The sequence below is a fragment of the Balaenoptera acutorostrata genome, chromosome 1 (assembly GCF_949987535.1).
Source record: "Balaenoptera acutorostrata chromosome 1, mBalAcu1.1, whole genome shotgun sequence".
NCBI lineage: Eukaryota > Metazoa > Chordata > Mammalia > Artiodactyla > Balaenopteridae > Balaenoptera > Balaenoptera acutorostrata.
This window is the reverse complement of record NC_080064.1, coordinates 105,120,542-105,143,770: the sequence shown is the minus strand read 5'-3', so window position 1 is coordinate 105,143,770 and position 23,229 is coordinate 105,120,542. Positions and strand designations below refer to the sequence as shown.

The window sequence follows — 23,229 nt, the reverse complement described above, 5'->3', positions numbered from 1 at the left end:
AGCATCTTTTCATGTGCCTCTTGTGTTTTTTTTTTTTTTTTTAACATAGAGCTGCATGAGCTGTTGTATAGTTTACAGATTAATCCCTTGTTGGTTGCTTCGTTTGAAGATATTTTCTCCCATTCTGGGGGCTGTCTCTTCATTTTGTTTATGGTTTCCTTTGTTGTGCAAAAGCTTTAAGTTTAATTAGGTCCCATTTGTTTTTGTTTTTATTTTCCTTACTCTATTAGGTGGATCCAAAAAGATATTGCTGAGATTTATGTCAAAGGGTGTTCTCTATCTTCCCCTAAGAGTTTTATAGTGTCCGGCCTTACATTTAGGTCTTTGATCCATTTTGAGTTTATTTTTGGGTATGGTGTTAGAGAATGTTCTAATTTCATTCTTTTACATGTAGCTGTCCATCACATGGCATTCTTATAAAAGCAAATCATTGGATTTAATCTTATCTAGAATGACCTAATCTTAACTAATTATATTTGTAAAGATCCAAATTCCAAATAAGGTCACATTCATAGGCTCTGGGTGGACATGAATTCCTGGAGGACATTATTAAATTTATTGTTTTGAAATATTTTTGACCTTGTGGACTCCTCGGAAGAGTCTTCAGACCCCTAGGGGTCTTGGAATATACTTTGGGAACCACTGATTAAGATGTGATTTATCTCGGTTCTAGTCCATGCCTTTCAGAAGTTATCTTAAACTAAGTAGTGGTGAAGTTTGAAACTCTAGCTGGACAATTCTGAAAACTACAGAAGAGCTTTCAAATATTCGTAATGTCTGTTGGCACCAATCTATCAAAAATAATGACATGCTTCAAAATAGTGACTCATTGCTAAAGAAGTTCAGAACTCAATCAAGAATTGAGAGAAGTTAACTGAAACCTGAGTGCAAATATAGGATTCCTGTTACCCAAATCACATGAAAGAATTGGAAGAGGTATGATCTTTGAGTCCCCTATTGATATAGGAAATAGTTTTTAAAAAGGACTAAACATATCCTTATATGCTTCAGAAAGAATGACTTGGGTTAATTTAGTCCCTATATCTCCTCTGTAGTCTCAAAATCTTGACCAGTAAGTAGGACTATTTCCTTAGCCTGTCTATGATGGTGACTGTAACATGAGTATGAATTACTGTTCCAGTAACCTTAGCCAACTAGAGATTAAACTGTCCCATAGCTGAATAAATATCTTTTCAACCCTGGGAAGGTTTGGAAATAAGTAAAGAATGAATAAGCACTCAAAAAAAAAAAAAAAAAAGTAATGACATGAATGTACCTAATAGAAGAAATGTCTTAAGTGATGTTGTCTTTATGCCTCTTTGTTCATATTATCAGAGTTAATGAGATTAAAAGATGCCCAATGTACTTACTCATATTAGACATCTATTGTAAAGATTCTCCGTAATATCTGACAGATAACATTTTAGTCCATTTCTTTCCAATCTTATCTATGTATATATTGGAATCATTCTATAGGTTTATACCTTGTATGTCTCACACAGTAAAAGTAACATATTCTGTGTTTACTCTGAGCCAGTGGTAAGTACTTTATAATAACTTCAGTGTAGGTAGCATCATGCCATTTTGTAGATGAGTAATCTGAAACATAACCAGGTTAGGTAATTTGCTCTACAGAAGCTGTATTAGTTATCTATAGCTACGTAACAAATTACCCCAAAACTCAGTAAGCTTAAAGCAACAGATATTATGATCTCATAGCTTGTGTGGGTCAGGAATCCAGGCATAGAGCTGTTGGGTACTCTGGCTTAACTAGGGGTGAACCTGCTTTCAGTTCACTCAAGCAGTCGTTGGCAGGATGCAGCTTCTTACAGGCTGTTAGACTGAGGACCTCAGTCCCTCACTGGCTGTTGTCTGGAGATTGCCCTCAGGGCATCTCACAACATGGCAGCTTGTGTTTACCAGAGCAATCAAGAAGACCGGAGAGAGCACGAGCAAGGCAGAATTCAGGGTTTTATAACCTAACCTTGGAAGAGATATCCTATTACATTTGTTGTAGTCTATTCTTTAGAAGCAGGTCACTAGGTCCAGCCTACGCTTGGGTGGGTAGGGATTATACAAGGGCAGCTAGTACCCAGCCCTACCAAGGATCGGGCCAGTGACTGCGGTACACATCAGAGCTGCTCGCATCTCACAACCTCAGAAATAAAGAGATAGGACTTAGAATATAAGGTGATGTTATCCTTAAGAGCCTTAGTCCTATCTCAAAACTAAGGCTCTTAGATTATGAGGAAAGGGGATGGATTGTAGATACTGTTTGTAGGCCAGGTGTCTTCCTCCTAAGCTCCTGCCTGGTCTGCCCTGGAAAGGCTGCACTGACGGATAGGTGAGTGGAACCCTACATGCCAGTGACAGACACCACTGTCTCCTTGGTCACTGTCCTAGATGCTCTGCTAGACTTCTTTGGGATGAGATATGACTTATGATACTTGTCACAGAGAAACACTTTAATTAATACAATTACTACACTAAGCACCTAACTTCTAGCCAGGGAATCTCAAATTGTTAAGCATATACTTCATATTAGGAGTATACCATCTAAGCTTATTTGAAATAAATATATATAGACATATGGAGATTTATTTATTTCTATTTTAAGTTAAGCTTAGATGGTATACTCCTAATAAACCATTCATGAGCCTCCTCTTTATGGCATCACAGGCTTCCATAGGTAACAATGCATCATTTGCAAGAGATTATTCATTAAATGGTTTCAGTACAGTATGTAGCCAATGGCTGGCTAAACCAATAAATTCTGACTTAATGACTAGAAATTAGCTTGGCTTAGAATTTTTTTTTAAACTCACCTGTTAACCTCAAACCTTTAGGTAAGGAGTTTCAAATACTTTGACCAAAAGCTATATAGCTCAGTTACTTACTATACATTTCACTTTATCTGAGGTAAGTTCCCCTTCTCTTTGATTAGTGCACAGCAAGGCATCTCTACTTGACTACTCTTTAATTAGAAACAACTACTTAGAGAAGTATAAACAGCAATTAATTAGGAGCTTTTTATACACAGATAAAACCACCTACAAGAGGTTAAGTTTAAAGAGGCTGTTCTAGATAACTTTTATGGTCCCTTTCAGCTCTGTAAGTCCAAGACTCTGCATTTATGGGCAGAGGGCAATCAGTTACATACCTGATTGTCTCAGTAGGCAGTAAAACCTAATACAGAGAGGCAACAAATTACCCAACAAATCTTCTGACATAAAAGAAATAAGGAAAACTTCTGAAATGTTAATTTCAACTCTAGTGAAACAAATACTTAATTTTAAAAAAGTTCTTTGCTTCCTGCTAGAAGGGAACAACTCCTGCAGGGCTTGCCATTCAGAGCACAGGTTTTAAACTAGTCTGTGTTTCAGGCCAAGAAATGGAGCCCATACTGCTACGTTGGAACTCCCTCAGGCAAAGTTAGGAAACACATCCTAGGATCTTTCTTTTGCAACATGATAACCTCTTATTTATTTCAAAGATTACACCCACTCTACTGCTGCTTAGTTTGGAAGTCCTTTTCAAGAAAAAGTTGAAAAAGGCACCACATTTCAGTTCTAAGTCAATGTTAAAATCAGCTTCTCCCTCTTTTTCTTTTTCCTCTTCTTTTCTTCCAAGTGGCTGGTAGCATCAGCAAAAAACATAACTTCACTTTTTGCCTCACATTCCCTCTTGAGATAATCAAGACCTGCCAGGTTGAAGCCGATAACATCCTGAGAAAGAATACAAGAGAGATGAAATAAACTTCCTCTCAATTCAGTTCAATATCACAGCATATGTGAGTCAGGGGAACCAAAGCTTCATGTGTTGTTACTCATCCTTCCCTAAGGTTTTTCCTGGTTTGTTTGTTTGTTTTCCTATGTCTACTAGCTCCAACGAAAACCTCATCTTAAATACACACGCATGTCAGGTCAATATCAGCAAAGACAGGGCATAGCACACTATGCTACTTGTAAGTAACATACACACTAGAATTTTCCCCTCCTTGTTCTGTCTCTACAAAGATACTTACCCGGACTTGGCTGACTTTTGAAATAGTTGTTTCCTTTAATTTTTCAATCACTGGCACAAGCATTTGGTTGCTAGTGATCTGGCCAAAGTGAATCCTAACAAAAATAAAACCAGGCATGTCACAAAGAAGGATAGTGGTTCTAGCTCTACCTATCCCTTCTAGAACTAGCAAACAGACAAAATGTCCAAAAAAAAATCATTTCGCCGATCATGGAAATACAGAAATGCTTCTAGGAAAAAAAAACTAAAGAAGTTTCTTCCTACTATTCAGTTCTATCCAATAACAATTTTTAAAATACTATCCTAACATTCAACTCATTTGCAAAGCTGACTCTTTGCAATCTACCAGGTGGCCACAGATTTTGACAATGGTATTCTATGGAAAGATCAGAGGAAAATGAGCCTTCTAAGAATTGCTAACTCAAAGATTTATTAGTATTTCAGCCATAAAAAGAGAGATGATCAAACTCTGACCTAGAGTACCAAGATGCCCTTGATGATTCATGCTCCTTTAACCTCCACATTCACCCTCACCCTCAGTTGTGACCTGCCATATCTACCTGGTAGAGGTAGCACCCATCTACCACCCCAATATGCTAGAAATATTCACTGTGTTTCTCTTAGAATCAGTAACCCCGATTCAACAGCACATATGCCATAGCAATAAAAAATATAAACATATCATTGTTCTTCATTTGCTACTATCCTGAAAGAAATAAAGGAATGAAGGGTTAATGATCATGAAAAAAGGCCAATTCACCAAATACACCTGTTTTCTTCTTTTTAACTATTTGGTATTGGCTGAGCAGTTTCTGTTTTCCTAATAGCATTTTAAGGAATGTTCAAATTTGCCTCTATTCCTGTCCTCTGATATAACAGCCTGAGACTGGGGGACAGAGTGGGAGATAAGAATATATTACACCTTTGTAAATATATTTTCCCTCTGTTACACATTAATAAGAATTCTTCCTATTTAAGAATATAATCTAATGAACATTTTCTTTATGTTTCTTAGTTCCCTCCAAATATGCCCCTATTCTTCCATTTGTGCTTGTAGAGACCTGGGAAATAAACTGACTATTCCTTAAAATGCTGTTATGAAAACAAAACCATTTAGTTTAAACTCAGTAGTCAAAAAGAAACACTGAGGCAGACTGGCCATTCAGAGATGGGCTTTCGGCAAACTAGACTAGAACCGGAGCTGCTACCTTAAGACTGTAACCTGGAGACCTCTGCCTGCCTGAGCATCCTTAGCAACATAGTACCTCATGCTACTTAAAGAGCTGGGTCATCACTATCTGCGTTTTACGAGCAAGACTGATTCCAAAGGATAAGAATTATGTCAGGCAGCACTGAAATTCCCAACAGTCTCTGAAACGGAAACATCACATTTCTTAATCCCAAAGCATGGACAGCTTCAGGTGAGGCACTACTGGAGCAGTTATGCGGATGAGACATGATATACTCTTGGAAAGGACGTTACCTGAGGAGAAAGAAGAGGCACCTACATAGAAGTTCAACATCAGAGCCCAGCTGGATGAATTCATTAAAGAGCTTAAGAATGTCTGGGATGTAAGAGAAAGGCAGCACAAGCAGAGATTCTTCCAGCTCACTGAAGAGGAAAAAATAAACATTAAAAATGCCACGTTTCTTAACATGGTCAATTTAAAAATCTTTTCCTCTCCTATTTTTTTCTTCTACTTTTATACTTGAGTAGATCTTACCCATCCAGAGTTAAACACATATCTGTATTATGAATGGTTCTCTCTTTTCAACGTTTTGGTTTTTTATATTTAGTATTTTAACCTACTTGATGCATTCTGGTCCATGGCATGGTAGGAGAATCTAACTTTTTTTCTTTCAGATAACCAATTTCTTTAAAGCCTTTTGTTGTATATCCCATCTTTATATGATACTTCTTTTACCATTTATTGAGTCCTTCTATATCATAGAGTGTTCTAGGGCTTTAGAGTCTGTTTTCATAACTGGTTCTGACAACAATCCTGTACTGTTTTAATTTTGCATTTTTACAGTTTTTTAATCTAGGAGAACAGCTCCCTCTTGTTCTGGTTTTGGTTTGTTTTACTTTTCTTGAGCTAGTTCTATTATTTCATCAATTCCAACTAGAACTCTCAAGAGGATTTCAATTGGGATCACAAACCTACAGATTAGTTTAAGAAAAACCAAATCTTTAAAACACAGAATCTTCCCATCTAGGAATGCATCGTACCTCCATTACTCTAAATTTTCTTTTACATTTCTCTAGCAAAGTTTCATTATCTTAGATAGGTCCTGTTTGTTTCTTGTATGGGATATATTCAGATATTGTGATTTGTTATTAAAAAATGATAACTCTCAGTAGATCAAACTCAAATATTATTCCAAAAATGAATGACAAAAGATATAAAAAAATTCTTAAAGAAATGGTAAGAGAAACAACTATAAAGCACAAGAAAGGGAAAGTAAAAATTCACAGGAAAAATTACAAATGGCCAACAAATATAATAAAATTTTAACTTTGTTAATTAAAAAGGAAAATAATGCAGTACCACCTTTTGCCTCTCAAACCAGCAAAGAACTTTTTAAAAGCTGGTAAAAGTCATTACAGGCACTCTGACAGTAATTAAGCAACATAAACCTTTAAAAAGCTCATGTCCATTGATTAGTTAACAGACTGATAGGACCCTTAAGAAAAATAATCAATGATGACGACAAAGATTTATATATAAAGGTGTTTACTGAAGCAGTATTGATAACAGCCAAACACATATGCACCACCCAATAGTAACTATATGTACAATGGAATATTTTGAACTAATTCAATGATGTGTTTTTGAAGAATATTACTAAAGTGAGCAAGTGCTCAGGAAATATTCTGTGAAAAAGGACAGGATATAAAAATGTATACATATGATTCCAACTGTGTATGTACACAGAAAATAAGCCAAAGGAAATATACAACAAAAAATGTTAACAGTTGGTACCTGTGACTGAATTATAGATGATTTCATTACCTAGGATATAAAGTAGCACTGCCCTTCATTTGTCCTTTTTAAAAGTATTCAGTATCTCCCTTCATATTTTAGGAGGAACCTTCTAGTTCTAATTCAAAAAGAACATTATAATGAATTATTTTCCATCAAAATTTTGACATAGTTAAGCCTCTAAAGAAGATAACCATCAATTATAATGTCTGTTTATCTCATGTTCGGTAAATGGTATTAGCTGTAATAACTGTGCACTGGCACTCACCTTGACTTGATTCCTTTAAAAATCTCCAACACATAAGCTGAAGGCTATAAAGGAAGTGTGACAGCATTAGTGATACTCTTGATTTCTTAACTGAAGCTCTCTAATTTCCATCTCCTAAAAACCAGGGATATCTCTCCTTCTTATGAGAAACTGTTCTAAAAATGGCACTACATGCACGGGCTAGACTGAGTCAGATCTGGGTTCACAATCCAGCTCTGCCACTTATCAACTATGTTCCCTTCAATCTGTAAGTCAGAACAGTCTCCTATCTATAAAATGAAGACACACTGACTCACATTACTATTGTGATGAATGAAACATGCAAGTAAAGTATTGAGTAATTTAAGATCATTAAAAGCATACTTTGTCCCAGTATTCTCCCTCTCTCCTCTTTTATCTGACTAATTTATATCAACTTTTCCTCCAAAAACTTCAGTTTCAATGAACAGAATCTTCAGAGGGCTGTGGATACTAAACATAAATAAGCACTAAAAAAAGAATGCCAGTCCAGTCCAACCAGAAAGGATGACCTGAAGTTACACTAAAATGGTCCTTTTGAAATACAAAATGTCTTAGAGGAGTCCAGCATTCAAGAGATTTTTAATGACAAAGTATTTCCCAATACATCTATTCTAAAATCATAATGCCTCTTCACTTCCTCTCTTGTGCCTGAAAGTAACCTTAGAATAACCAAGGGGAAACCATTAGTCTACTCACAGAGATACTGCCATAAGCCATCAGGATGGGGTTGATGGGAAGAGGAACCTATGAAGAAATTATTAAATCAAGTCATTAAAAAACAAGCCTTTGATAGTGCTTATCACAGGCAGGGTCATAACAATATTTTACAGTTTTGAAAAGAGAGACCCTAAAAACTGACCCTAAAGAATTATTAAATTATTTAATAATAACTTCTGGTTTCAATAGTGCTTATTTATCAATGAGTCTGGGCAATACATTTCATCTAGAAATCCGAAATGTTTACCTGCCTCCCAAACGAAAGCAGGAATCTGAGTTTTTAACTCAATACAATAATCACCATGATCTCAAATTAACTATCCTTGGCTTTTTATTAAGATAAAGCGTCTCAATTCCTTCTTTCTAATGTTTGAATTAGAAAAGATTCTACTACATTTATCTCATTTCCTGAGTTAATAAATCCCCAAATGATGTTTTTTCCCTCAGGAATTGTCTCCATTTATAAATGTTTCTCAGACCGTAACTGAATGGACTGCCTTACCTCTTTCCCTGCAGCTTTACAAATGGCTTTGTGTTCTCTCATTTTTGCAGTTTCTTCTCGGTACAGCTCAATAGCCTCCATGATCCTCTCAGCCTACACAGATGATGGCGAAGGACAGAAATCAGCACAACAAACTCACCATCCCACAACACTGCAAATGGAAGGCCTGACGAAAAGTTACCAAATGAAACTGCTTGAATCAGTTTAATAAAGATGTGCCAACAGTGTGCCAAACAGCATTCAAAGATGTCTTCGGGTTTTGTTTTGTCTTGTTTTAAATTTTACTTATTTTTGGCTGCATTGGGTCTTTGTTGCTGCGCACAGGCTTTCTCTAGTTGCGGCGAGCGGGGGCTACTCTTGGTTGCGGTGCACGGGCTTCTCATTGCAGTGGCTTCTCTTGTTGCGGAGCACGGGCTCTAAGTGTGTGGACTCAGTAGTCGCAGCACACGGGCTTAGTTGCAGCATGCAGGCCCTAGAGCACGCAGGCTTCAGTAGTTGCAGCACATGGGTTCAGTAGTTTTGGCTCGTGGGCTCTAGAGCGCAGGCTCAGTAGTCGTGGTGCATGGGCTTCGTTGTTCCATAGCATGTGGGATCTTCCCGGACCAGGGACTGAACCCATGTCCCCTACTATGGCAGGCGGATTCTTAACCACTGTGCCAGAGGGAAGTCCCTGATTTTTCTTTTTTAATTTACAAGGAGACTGGGTCATGGATTCAGGTGAGACTACAAGTGGACACACTGAGTAGGGCAACTCCCAGGAACACCTGAGAGGCGCCACTTTCAGGAGATCAAACCTTCCTTTCTAGAAACCAGGCGCTGATCCAACAGATTCAGCACTACTTCTGTCCTTGGTTACAAGGGAGGAAAACAGAGGTTATGCTCTTCATCTGTAAATTTCATCAACTTTTTGCCACAAAAGGCCTATCTGGTTGGGATCCTATTTAAAAATGAGATACAGGGGAGCAATCAAGATGGCGGAGTCGAAGGACGTGAAGCTCACCTCCTCCCACAAATACATCAAAAATGTATCTACATGTTGAACAGTTCTCACAGAATGTCTACTGAATGCTGGCAGGAGACCTTAGACCCCTGAAAGGGCAAGAAAATCTCCATGTAACCAGGTAGGACAAAAGTAAAAAAAAAAAAAAAGAAAGTAAGGAAGTCATCGGGTCGGGACCTGCGCCCCAGGCAGGGAGCTGTGAAACAAGAAAGGTTCCTGCACGCTGGGAAGTCCCCTCACCGGCAGGGAGATCAGCCAGGACAGAGGGAGAGCTTCAGGGCCTTGGAGAAGAACACAGCAACCGATCTGCAGCAGCTAGAATAGAGACCTGCACAGAGGGTCAGCGCAACCGCTCTACACTCCCCACCCTGAGACGCACGTCTGCCAGTATGGGCAAGGGCTGGGTGTGGAAACTTGGGCTTTGGAGAGGTGCTGTCGTGTGGGCAGTGTGCGAGGGGAGGCGCAGGAGCCACCCTGCAGCCGATTTCCCTGAGCGAGCTCTCAGGCGGCAGGACACTGCCTACCTACATGAGCTCCAGGAGTGATCATGAGCCGCCTCCACTCCCATCATGTGCTCCGGGGGCACACATGAGCCACCACTGCCGCTGAGAACCCCACGACCAGGCACCAGCCACTGCATCTGCACACCCTCTATTAAGGGGATAATGGCCAGCACACACTGAGAAAAGAGGCAATAGGCATCCATATGAAAATCAGCCCTTGCACCAAAAATATTAAACCCACTCAGGATACACAGGGATGTTCCCAGATATAAACAGCCCTCCAAGACCACAGTAGATAGACCTCTTCAGTCTAACAGACACTGATTTCAAAAAGGAGATAATGAAAATACTGAAGGGATTAAGAAAGGCTATCAACAGAAATGCAGAGTACTATAAAAAGGAACTAGAAACAATAAAGAGGAACCAAGAAAAATTAGAAAACTCATTTGTCGAGACAAAAACTGAACTATAGGCAATGAACAGCAGAATAAATAATGCAAAACGAATAACTGACCTGGAAGATAGAATAATAGAAATCACCCATCAGGACAGCAGACAGAAAGCCAAATGAGAAAAAATGAAAGCAATATAAGAGACCTATGGGATAATATAAAGTGTACCAATCTACACATAATCGGGATTCCTGAAAGGGAAGAGAAAAGGGGATTGAAAATGTATTAGAAAAATTATGGCTGAAAACTTCCAAAACCTAAAGAAAGAAACAGATAAGCAGGTACAGGAAGCACAGAGGGTCCCAAACAAGGTAAACACAAACAGACCTACACCAAGACATATTATAATAAAAAAGGCAGAGAGGAGAAGATGGCGGAAGAGTAAGATGCAGAGATCACCTTCCTCCCCACAGATACATCAGAAATACATCTACACGTGGAACTGCTCCTACAGAATACCCACTGAACGCTGGCAGAAGACCTCAGACCTCCAAAAAGGCAAGAAACTCCCACGTACCTGGGTAGGGCAAAAGAAAAAAGAAAAAACAAAGACAAAGAATAGGGATGGGGCCTGCACCAGTGGGAGGGAGCTGTGAAGGAGGAAAGGTTTCCACACACTAGGAAGCCCCTTCGCAGGCGGAGACTGAGGGTGGTGGAGGGGGGAGCTTCGGAGCCGGGGAGGAGAGCGCAGCAACAGGGGTGCAGAGGGCAAAGCGGAGAGATTCCCGCACAGAGGATCGGTGCCGAACAGCACTCACCAGCCCAAGAGGCTTGTCTGCTCACCCGCTGGGGTGGGCGGGGGCTGGGAGCTGAGGCTCGGGCTTCGGTCAGATCGCAGGGAGAGGACTGGGGTTGGCGGCGTGAACACAGCCTAAAGGGGTTAGTGCACCACAGCTAGCCAGGAGGGAGTCTGGGAAAGTCTGGAGCTGCCGAAGAGGCAAGAGACTTTTTCTTGCCTCTTTTCTTGCCTCTTTGTTTCCTGGTGCGCGAGGAGAGGGGATTAAGAGCGCCGCTTAAAGGAGCTCCAGAGACGGGTGCGAGCCGTGGCTATCAGCGCGGACCCCAGAGATGGGCATGAGACGCTAAGGCTGCTGCTGCCGCCACCAAGAACCCTGTGTGCAAGCACAGGTCACTCTCTAAACTGCCCCTTCCGGGAGCCTGTGCAGCCCGCCACTGCCAGGGTCCCGCGATCCAGGGAAAACTTCCCCGGGAGAACACACGGCGCGCATCAGGCAGGGGCAACGTCACGCCGGCCTCTGCCGCCGCAGGCTCGCCCCACATCTGTACCCCTCCCTCCCCGTGGCCTGAGTGAGCCAGAGCCCCCGAAGCAGCTGCTCCTTTAACCCCATCCTGTCTGAGTGAAGAACAGACACCCTCAGGCGACCTACATGCAGAGGTGGGTCCAAATCCAAAGCTGAACCCCGGGAGCTGTGCGAACAGAGAAGAGAAAGGGAAATCTCTCCCAGCAGCCTCAGAAGCAGCGGATTAAAGCTCCACAATCAACTTGATGTACCCTGCATCTGTGGAATACCTGAATAGACAACAAATCATCCCAAATTGAGGAGGTGGACGTTGGGAGCAAGATATATTATTTTTTCCCCTTTTCCTCTTTTTGTGAGTGTGTATGTGTATGCTTCTGTGTGAGATTTTGTCTGTATAGCTTTGCTTTCACCATTTGTCCTAGGGTTCTGTCCGTCCGTTTTTTTTTGTTTTTTTAAACTTTAAAATAAAATTTTTTTCTTAATAATTTTTATCTTTTTATTTTAATAACTTTATTATCTTTTATATTGCTTTTATTTTATCCTCTTTCTATTTTTTCTCCCTTTTATTCTGAGCCGTGTGGATGAAAGGCTCTTGGTGCTCCTGCCAGGCATCAGGGCTGTGCCTCTGAGGTGGGAGAGCCAACTCCAGGACACTGGTCCACAAGAGACCTCCCAGCTCCACATAATACCAAACGGCAAAAATCTTCCAGAGATCTCCATCTCAACGCCAAGATCCAGCTTCACTCAACGACCAGCAAGCTACAGTGCTGGACACCCTATGCCAAACAACTAGCAAGACAGGAACACAACCCCATTAAATTAGCAGAGAGGCTGCCTAAAATCATAATGAGGCCACAGACACCCCAAAACACACCACCAGACGTGGAACTGCCCACCAGAAAGACAAGATCCAGCCTCATCCACCAGAACACAGGCACTAGTCCCCTCCACCAGGAAGCCTACACAACCCACTGAACCAACCTTAGCCACTGGGGACAGACATGAAAAACAATGGGAACTATGAACCTGCAGCCTGCTAAAAGGAGACCTCAAACACAGTAAGATAAGCAACATGAGAAGACAGAAAAACACACAGCAGATGAAGGAGCAAGGTAAAAACACACCAGACCTAACAAATGAAGAGGAAATAGGCAGTCTACCTGAAAAAGAATTCAGAATAATGATAGTAAAGATGATCCAAAATCTAGAAAATAGAATAGACAAAATGCAAGAAACATTTAACAAGGACCTAAAAGAACTAAAGAGGAAACAAGCAACGATGAACAACACAATAAATGAAATTAAAAATACTCTAGAAGGGATCAATAGCAGAATAACTGAGGCAAAAGAACGGATAAGTGACCTGGAAGATAAAATAGTGGAAATAACTACTGCAGAGCAGAATAAAGAAAAAAGAATGAAAAGAACTGAGGACAGTCTCAGAGACCTCTGGGACAACATTAAACGCACCAACATTCGAATTATAGGGGTGCCAGAAGAAGAAGAGAAAAAGAAAGGGACTGAGAAAATATTTGAAGAAATTATAGTTGAAAACTTCCCTAATATGGGAAAGGAAATAGTTAATCAAGTCCAAGAAGCACAGAGAGTCCCATACAGGATAAATCCAAGGAGAAACACGCCAAGACACATGTTAATCAAACTATCAAAAATTAAATTTAAATAAAACATATTAAAAGCAGCAAGGGAAAAACAACAAATAACACACAAGGGAATCTCCATAAGGTTAACAGCTGATCTTTCAGCAGAAACTCTGCAAGCCAGAAGGGAGTGGCAGGACATATTTAAAGTGATGAAGGAGAAAAACCTACAACCAAGGTTACTCTACCCAGCAAGGATCTCATTCAGATTTGATGGAGAAATTAAAACTTTATAGAGAAGCAAAAGCTGAGAGAGTCCAGCACCACCAAACCAGCTTTACAACAAATGCTAAACGAACTTCTCTAGGCAAGAAACAAAAGAGAAGGAAAACACCTACAATAACAAACCCAAAACATTTAAGAAAATGGGAATGGGAACATACATATCGATAATTACCTTAAATGTAAATAGATTAAATGCTCCCAACAAAAGACACAGACTGACTGAATGGATACAAAAATGAGACCCATATATATGCTGTCTACAAGAGACCCACTTCAGACCTAGAGATACATACAGACTGAAAGTGAGGGGATGGAAAAAGATATTCCATGCAAATGGAAATCAAAAGAAAGCTGGAGTAGCAATTCTCATATCAGACAAAATAGACTTTAAAATAAAGACTATTACAAGAGACAAAGAAGGACACTATATAATGATCAAGGGATCGATCCAAGAGGAAGGTATAACAATTGTAAATATTTATGCACCCAACATAGGAGCACCTCAATACATAAGGCAAATACTAACAGCCATAAAAGGGGAAATCGACAGCAACACAATCATAGTAGGGAACTTTAACACCCCACTTTCACCAATGGACAGATCATCCAAAATGAAAATAAGGAAACACAAGCTTTAAATGATACATTGAACAAGATGGACTTAATTGATATTTATAGGACATTCCACCCAAAAACAACAGAATACACATTTTTCTCAAGTGCTCATGGAACATTCTCCAGGATAGATCATATCTTGGGTCACAAATCAAGCCTTGGTAAATTTAAGAAAATTGAAATCGTATCAAGTATCTTTTCTGACTACAATGCTATGAGACTAGATATCAATTACAGGAAAAGAGCTGTAAAAAATACAAACACATGTAGGCTACACAATACACTGCTTAATAACGAAGTGATCACTGAAGAAATCAAAGGGGAAATCAAAAAATACCTAGAAACAAATGACAATGGAGACACAACGACCCAAAACCTATGGGATGCAGCAAAAGCAGTGCTAAGAGGGAAGTTTATAGCAATACAAGCCTACATCAAGAAACAGGAAACATCTCGAATAAACAACCTAACCTTGCACCTAAAGCAATTAGAGAAAGAAGAGCAAAAAAACCCCAAAGCTAGCAGAAGAAAAGAAATCATAAAGATCAGATCAGAAATAAATGAAAAAGAAATGAAGGAAACAATAGCAAAAATCAATGAAACTAAAAGCTGGTTCTTCGAGAAGATAAACAAAATTGATAAACCATTAGCCAGACTCATCAAGAGAAAAAGGGAGAAGACCCAAATCAAGAGAATTAGAAATGAAAAAGGAGAAGTAACCACTGACACTGCAGAAATACAAATGATCATGAGAGATTACTACAAGCAACTCTATGCCAATAAAATGGACAACTTGGAAGAAATGGACAGATTCTTAGAAATGCACAACCTACCGAGACTGAGCCAGGAAGAAATAGAAAATATGAACGGACCAATCACAAGCACTGAAATTGAAACTGTGATTAAAAATCTTCCAACAAACAAAAGCCCAGGACCAGATGGCTTCACTGGCGAATTCTATCAAACATTTAAAGAAGAGCTAACACCTATCCTTCTCAAACTCTTCCAAAATATTGCAGAGGAAGGAACACTCCCCAACTCATTCTACTAGGCCACCATCACCCTGATACCAAAACCAGACAAAGATGTCACAAAGAAAGAAAACTGCAGGCCAATATCACTGATGAACATAGATGCAAAAATCCTCAACAAAATACTAGCAAACAGAATCCAACAGCACATCAAAAGGATCATACACCATGATCAAGTGGGGTTTATTCCAGGAATGCAAGGATTCTTCAATATACGCAAATCAATCAACGTGATACACCATATTAACAAATTGAAGGAGAAAAACCATATGATCATCTCAATAGATGCAGAGAAAGCTTTCGACAAAATTCAACACCCATTTGTGATAAAAGCCCTGCAGAAAGTAGGCATAGAGGGAACTTTCCTCAACATAATAAAGGCCATATATGACAAACCCACAGCCAACATTGTCCTCAATGGTGAAAAACTGAAACCATTTCCACTAAGATCAGGAACAAGACAAGGTTGCCCACTCTCACCACTATTATTCAACATAGTTTTGGAAATTTTAGCCATAGCAATCAGAGAAGAAAAAGAAATAAAAGGAATCCAAATCAGAAAAGAAGTAAAGCTGTCACTGTTTGCAGATGACATGATACTACACATAGAGAATCCTAAAGATGCTACGAGAAAACTACTAGAGCTAATCAATGAATTTGGTAAAGTAGCAGGATACAAAATTAATGCACAGAAATCTCTTGCATTCCTATACACTAATGATGAAAAATCTGAAAGTGAAATTAAGAAAACACTCCCATTTACCACTGCAACAAAAAGAATAAAATATCTAGGAATAAACCTACCTAAGGAGACAAAAGACCTGTATGCAGAAAATTATAAGACACTGATAAAAGAAATCAAAGATGATACAAATAGATGGAGAGATATACCATGTTCTTGGATTGGAAGAATCAACACTGTGAAAATGACTCTACTACCCAAAGCAATCTACAGATTCAATGAAATCCCTATCAAACTACCACTGGCATTTTTCACAGAACTAGAACAAAAAATTTCACAATTTGTATGGAAACACAAAAGACCCCGAATAGCCAAAGCAATCTTGAGAATGAAAAATGGAGCTGGAGGAATCAGGCTCCCTGACTTCAGACTATATTACAAAGCTACAGTAATCAAGACAGTTTGGTACTGGCACAAAAACAGAAACATAGATCAATGGAACAGGATAGAAAGCCCAGAGATAAACCCACGCACATATGGTCACCTTATCTTTGATAAACAAAAATAAACTCAAAATGGATTAAAGATCTAAGTGTAAGGCCAGACACTATCAAACTCTTAGAGGAAAACACAGGCAGAACACTCTATGACATAAATCACAGCAAGATCCTTCTTGACCCAGCTCCTAGAAAAATGGAAATAAAAACAAAACTAAACAAATGGGGCCTAATAAAACTTAAAAGCTTTTGCACAGCAAAGGAAACCGTAAACAAGACCAAAAGACAACCCTCAGAATGGGAGAAAATATTTGCAAATGAAGCAACTGACAAAGGATTAATCTCCAAAATTTACAAACAGCTCATGCAGCTCAATAACAAAAAAACAAACAACCCAATCCAAAAATGGGCAGAAGACCTAAATAGACATTTCTCCAAAGAAGGTATACAGATTGCCAACAAACACATGAAAGAATGCTCAACATCCTTAATCATTAGAGAAATGCAAGTCAAAACTACAATGAGGTATCATCTCACACCGGTCAGAATGGCCATCATCAAAAAATCTAGAAACAATAAATGCTGGAGAGGGTGTGGAGAAAAGGGAACACTCTTGCACTGTTGGTGGGAATATAAATTGATACAGCCACTATGGAGAACAGTATGGAGGTTCCTTAGAAAACTAAGAATAGAACTACCATACGACCCAGCAATCCCACTACTGGGCATATACCCTGAGAAAACCATAATTCAAAGAGTCATGTACCAAAATGTTCATTGCAGGTCTATTTACAATAGCCAGGACATGGAAGCAACCTAAGTGTCCATCATCGGATGAATGGATAAAGAAGATGTGGCACATATATAAAATGGAGTATTACTCAGACATAAAAAGAAACAAAATTGAGTTATTTGTAGTGAGGTGGATGGAGGTAGACTCTGTCAGACAGAGTGAAGTTAGTCAGAAAGAGAAAAACAAATACAGTATGCTAACATATATATATGGAATCTACGAAAAAAAAAAAAAAAGGTCATGAAGAACCTAGTGGCAAGACGGGAATAAAGACACAGACCTACTAGAGAATGGACTTGAGGGTATGGGGAGGGGGAAGGGCAAGCTGTGGCAAAGTGAGAGAGTGGTATGGACATATATACACTACTAAATGTAAAATAGATAGCTAGTGGGAAGCAGCCGCATAGCACAGAGAGATCAGCTCGGTGATTTGTGACCACCTAGAGGGGTGGGATAGGGAGGATGGGAGGGAGGGAGATGCAAGAGGGAAGAGATATGGGAACATATGTATATGTGTATCTGATTCACTTTCTTACAAAGCAGAAACTAACACACCGTTGTAAAGCAATTGTACTCCAATAAAGATGTAAAAAAAACAAAAAAAAAGGCACAAGTTAAAGATGAAGAGAGGATTCTCAAGGCAGCAAGAAAAAACCAGTTAATTACAAGGGAACCCCCATAAGGCTATCAGCAGATTTCTCTACAGAAACACTGCAGGCCAGAAGGGAGTGGCAAGATATATATAAAGTCCTGAAAGGGAAGAATGTGCATCCGAGGATACTCTAGCCAGCAAGATTATCATTTAGAATAGAAGGAGGGATAAAGAATTTCTCAGACAAGCAAAAACTAAAAGAATATAGCAATACTAAACCTATCCTAAAGCAAATATTGAAAGGTACTCTCTAAGCAGAAAAAGCAGGAAGAATATATAGGAAAGAGAAAAGTCACAATTGGAAAGCAACTCACATAAATAAGCCAATACACAGATTAAAAAAAAAAATTAAAATTTTTGTGAACGTGATGATATCACAATGAACAGGAAAAGCATGAACATCAAGATGTAAAACAGGACATCAAAATCATAAAATGTGGGTGAGGAGAGTAAGAAAAGGTAGATTTTTCTTTTTTTCATTTCCTAGAATGTGTTTGAGCCTATATGACTACAAGTCTAAGGCAAGTAGATATAGGATGGGGTTAACATACTTGAAAATCAGGATAACTACAAATGAAAAACATACAACAGATTCACAAAAACCAAAAAGGACATAATACGAAAGAAAATCATTAAACCACAAAAGGAAAAACAAAGAAAAAGGGACAAAGATGAAATATTGAAAGGGAGGGGATGCAAAAAGATATTTCATGCAAACAGAAATGACAAGAAAGCTGGGTTTGCAATACTCACATTGGACAAAACAGACTTTAAAACAAAGCCCATAAAGAAAGATAAAGAAGGACACTATATAATAATAAAAGGATCAATACAAGAAGAGGAGTTTACACTCATCAACATATATGCACCCAATATAGGAGCACCCAAATATATAAAACAAATACTAATATACAGGGACTTCCCTGGTGACGCAGTGGTTAAGTGTCCGCCTGCCAATCCAGGGGACACGAGTTCGAGCCCTGGTACGGGAAGATCTCACATGCCGCGGAGCAACTAAGACCATGCGCCACTACTGAGCCTGCGCTCTAGAGCCCGCGAGCCACAACTACTGAGCCTAGGTGCCACAACTACTGAAGCCTGTGCACCTAGAGCCCGTGCTCCACAACAAAGAGAAGCTACCACAATGAGAAGCCCATGCACCGCAACGATGAGTAGTCCCCACTCGCTGCAACTAGAGAAAGCCCACGTGCAGCAACAAAGACCCAACGCAGCCAAAAATAAAAATAAATAAATTTAAATAAAAAGAAAATACTAATATACATAAAGGGAAAAACTGACAATACAATAATAGTAGGAGACTTTAACACCCTACTCACATCAATGGACAGATCTTCTAGACAGAAAATCAAGGCAACAGAGATCTTAAATGACACAATAGAAGAGTTAGACTTAATTGATATTTTCAGGACATTACATCCAAAAAAACCAAAATACCTTTCAAAATCGCAACCCAAAAATAAAGTACTTAGCAATAGACCTGACCAAAAAAGTGAAAGACTTCTACACTGAGAACTATAAAACCTTAATAAAGAAAACTGGAGATGATTCAACGAAATGGAAAGTTAGGGACTTCCCTGGTGGCACAGTAGTTAAGAATCTGTCTGCCAACACAGGGCACACGGGTTCAAGCCCGGGTCCAGGAAGATCCCACATGCCGCGGAGCAACTAAGTCCATGTGCCACAACTACTGAGCCCACGCTCTAGAGCCTGCAAGCCACAACTCCTGCAGCCTGCGCGCCTAGAGCCTGTGCACTGCAACGAAGAGTAGCCCCCACACGCCACAACTAGAGAAAGCCTGCATGCAGCAATGAAGACCCAATGCAGGCAGAAATAAATAAATAAATAAATAAATAAATAAATAAATAAATAAATAAATAAATTTAAAAAAAAAAAAGAAATGGAAACATAGCCCATGTTTTTGGACTGGAAGAATTAATACTGTTAAAATGGGCATACCACCCAAGGCAATTTACAGATTTAATGCGATCCCTATCAAATTACCCATAACATTTTTCACAGAACTAGAACAAATAATCCTAAAATTTATATGGAACCATAAAAGACCCAGAATTGCCAAAGCAATCCTGAAGAAAAAGAACAAAGCAGGAGGCATAACCCTCCCAGACTTCAGACAATACTACAAAGCTACAGTAATCAAAACAGCATGGTACTGGCACAAAAACAGACATATGGATCAATGGAACAGAATACAGAGCTCAGAAATAAACCCACACACCTACTGTCAAGTAACCTTCAACAAAGGAGGCAAGAACATACAATGGGAAAAAGACAGTCTCTTCAGCAAGTGGTGTTGGGAAAGCTGGACAGCTGCATGTAAACTGATGAAGTTAGAACACACCCTCTCACCATACAAAGAAATAAACTCAAAATGGCTTAAAGACTTAAACATAAGGCATGACACCATAAAATTCCTAGAAGAGATCACAGACAAAACATTCTGACATAAATAGTACCAATGTTTTCTTAGGTCAGTCTCCCAAGGCAATAGAAATAAAAACAAAAATAATTAAATGGGACATAATCAAACTTACAAGCTTCTGCACAGCAAAGGAAACCATAAAAAAAACGAAAAGACAACCTACAGAATGGGAGAAAATATTTGTAAACGATGTGACTGAGAAGGACTTAATTTCCAAAACATACAAACAGCTCATACAACTCTACAACAAAAAAACAAACAACCCATTCGAAAAATGGGCAGAAGACCTAAATAGACATTTCTCCAAAGAAATACAGATGGCCAATAGGCACATGAAAAGATGCTCAACACTGCTAATTATTAGAGAAATACAAATCAAAACTACAGTGAGGTACTACCTCACAGTGGTCAGAATGGCCACATTAAAAACTCTACAAATAATAAACGTTGGAGAGGATGTGAAGAAAAGGGAACCCTCTTACACTGTTGGTGGAAATGTAAGTTGGTACAGCCACTATGGAAAACAGTATGGAGGTTCCTCAAGAAACTAAAAATAGAATTACCATATGATCCATCAATCCCACTCCTGGGCATATATCCAGACAAAACTCTAATCGAAAAAGATACGTGCACCCTTATGTTCATAGCAGCACTATTCACAATAGCCAAGACATGGAAACAACCTAGATGTCCATCAACAGATGAATGGATAAAGAAGATGTGGTACACTAGAGGGGTGGGATAGGGAGGGTGGGAGGAAGACACAAGAGGGAGGGGATATGGGGATATATATATACGTATAGCTGATTCACTTTGTTATACAGCAGAAACTAACACAAAAATGTAAAGCCATTATACCCCAATCAAGATGTTAAAAAAAGGGCTTCCCTGGTGGCGCAGTGGTTAAGAATCCGCCTGCCAATGCAGGGGACACGGGTTCGAGCCCTGGTCCGGGAAGATCCCACATGCCGCAGAGCAACTAAGCTCGTGCGCCACAACTACTGAGCCTGCGCTCTAGAGCCTGTGAGCCACAACTACTGAGCCCAAGTGCCACAACTACTGAAGCCCATGCGCCTAGAGCCCGTGCTCCACAATAAGAGAAGCCACCGCAATGAGAAGCCTGCGCACCGCAATGAAGAGTAGCCCCCGCTCGCCGCAACTAGAGAAAGCCCGCACACAGCAACGAAGACCCAACACAGCCAAAAATAAATAAATAAAATAAATAAATTTAAAAAAAAAAAAAAAAAAAAAAGATGTTAAAAAAAAAAAGATGTGGTACAAATGTACAATGGAATACTACTGAACCATAAAAAAGAACAAAATATGCCATTTGCAGCAACATGGATGCAACTAGAGATTATCATACTAAGTGAAGTCAGAAAGAGAGACAAATACCATATGATATCCCTTATATTAGAATCTAAAACATGACACAAATGAACCTATCTACAAAACAGAGACAGACTCACAGACATAGAGAACAGACTTATGGCTGCTTTGGGGGATGGATGGAGTAGGAGGTTGGGGTTAGCAGATGTAAACTATTATATATGGAATGGATAAACATCAAGGTCCTACTGTATAGCACAGGGAACTATATTCAGTATCCTATGATAAACCATAATGGAAAAGAATTTATAAGAATGTATATATAACTGAATTACTTTGCTGTACAGCAAAAATTAACACATTATAAATCAACTACACTTCAATTTAAAAAAAGAGTCTATAATCAAAAAAGCAAACAAACAAAAAAACCCCCACTTATTGCTCACCCCACCCCTGTGATTCAGATTCAGCAGGTTTGGGCTAGGGCCTGAGATGTTCCTTTTCTAACAAGTTCTCAGGGGATGCTGATGCTTCTGGTCTGGGGGCTCCACTTTGAGAACTACTGCCATAAAGTGAAGAGATTAGAATAGGGGCTCTTAACACTTATTTGGTGATTTTAGGGTCAAATCTAGAAAAAGGGCAATTTCATGGTGTTTTTATTTCTTATAATTGTTTCCTTTGTGTTTTTCTTTAGATTTTAATAAAATACTTTTTGGAAATTAAAAAAAAATAAAAAATGAGATACTGCATTCCAGTATCAACTTACTGCTTTGACCGTTTCAATAGTTTTCTTTCCAGTAAAGTAATTGTCACCTTGAGTCTCTCCCGGAACCTGCCAGGAACAAAGAGATCCTTTAACAATATCATTGACAGGTGTTAAAGAGCCAATAAATTAATCTTATATCCAGAAAAGAATAGACATTACTGTGTTATGATGACTGTTACATGGTGTTATCAGCTACCATTAACTCAGTACTTAGTAAGTGCCAGACACTATGTTAAATGTGTTATATGCATTACCAGAAGAATACCCTGCTCTACAACACATGTTTAAAGAGAATGCCCAATTTCTCAAATTTTTTCTGATTTTTGATTTACAGTGAAACAACTGCCTGAAGCCTCCTTAAAAAAAAAAAGCCAGAACGACAATCATTTAATACCAAATCTGGTCAATCATTTGTCCCATAAAATCAGGATATACAGCTGGATTAAGAAGGACTACACAGATTCCTTCCCATATCAGCTGCGGACGACTTTGGCATCTAGTCCCAATTCTAATCCCATTAGAAATTCTTGCAATTACAGTAAATTCCAATAAGATAATTACAGGACACAGTCTGAGGGTCCTGAAAGATTGACTTACTACTGGTTGGTCTTCTTTGGCCACACTCTCCTCATATTCTGCTTCCCTTTGCTGAAAAGAGATAGATATGAATTAATTTCAAAGAAAAAACATGACCCCTATGTGAAGTGAAATGAGACAGTGAGAAGCTGCTTCTTTCACAATCCAACCCCCTTATGGCATCTCTGTCTCCCCTTGGCTGCCGAAGTGGT

General features: G+C 39.1%; 1 protein-coding gene across 1 annotated transcript in view; it reads right to left on the bottom strand.

Annotated features, from left to right (window-relative positions):
- Window positions 1–2,960: 2,960 nt before the first annotated feature.
- The window catches only part of WDR3 (WD repeat domain 3), a 45,100-nt gene continuing 24,831 nt past the window's right edge, over window positions 2,961–23,229 (bottom strand). Inside the window, exons 20-27 of the mRNA XM_057553244.1 lie at window positions 23,039–23,089; window positions 22,442–22,507; window positions 8,516–8,608; window positions 7,993–8,040; window positions 7,276–7,319; window positions 5,507–5,635; window positions 4,025–4,118; window positions 2,961–3,725 (exon numbers count right to left, since the gene is read on the bottom strand). Of these exons, the coding sequence (XP_057409227.1) occupies window positions 3,570–3,725; window positions 4,025–4,118; window positions 5,507–5,635; window positions 7,276–7,319; window positions 7,993–8,040; window positions 8,516–8,608; window positions 22,442–22,507; window positions 23,039–23,089 (681 nt within the window). The 3' untranslated portion in view covers window positions 2,961–3,569. The remainder of the gene's footprint in view (window positions 3,726–4,024; window positions 4,119–5,506; window positions 5,636–7,275; window positions 7,320–7,992; window positions 8,041–8,515; window positions 8,609–22,441; window positions 22,508–23,038; window positions 23,090–23,229) is intronic.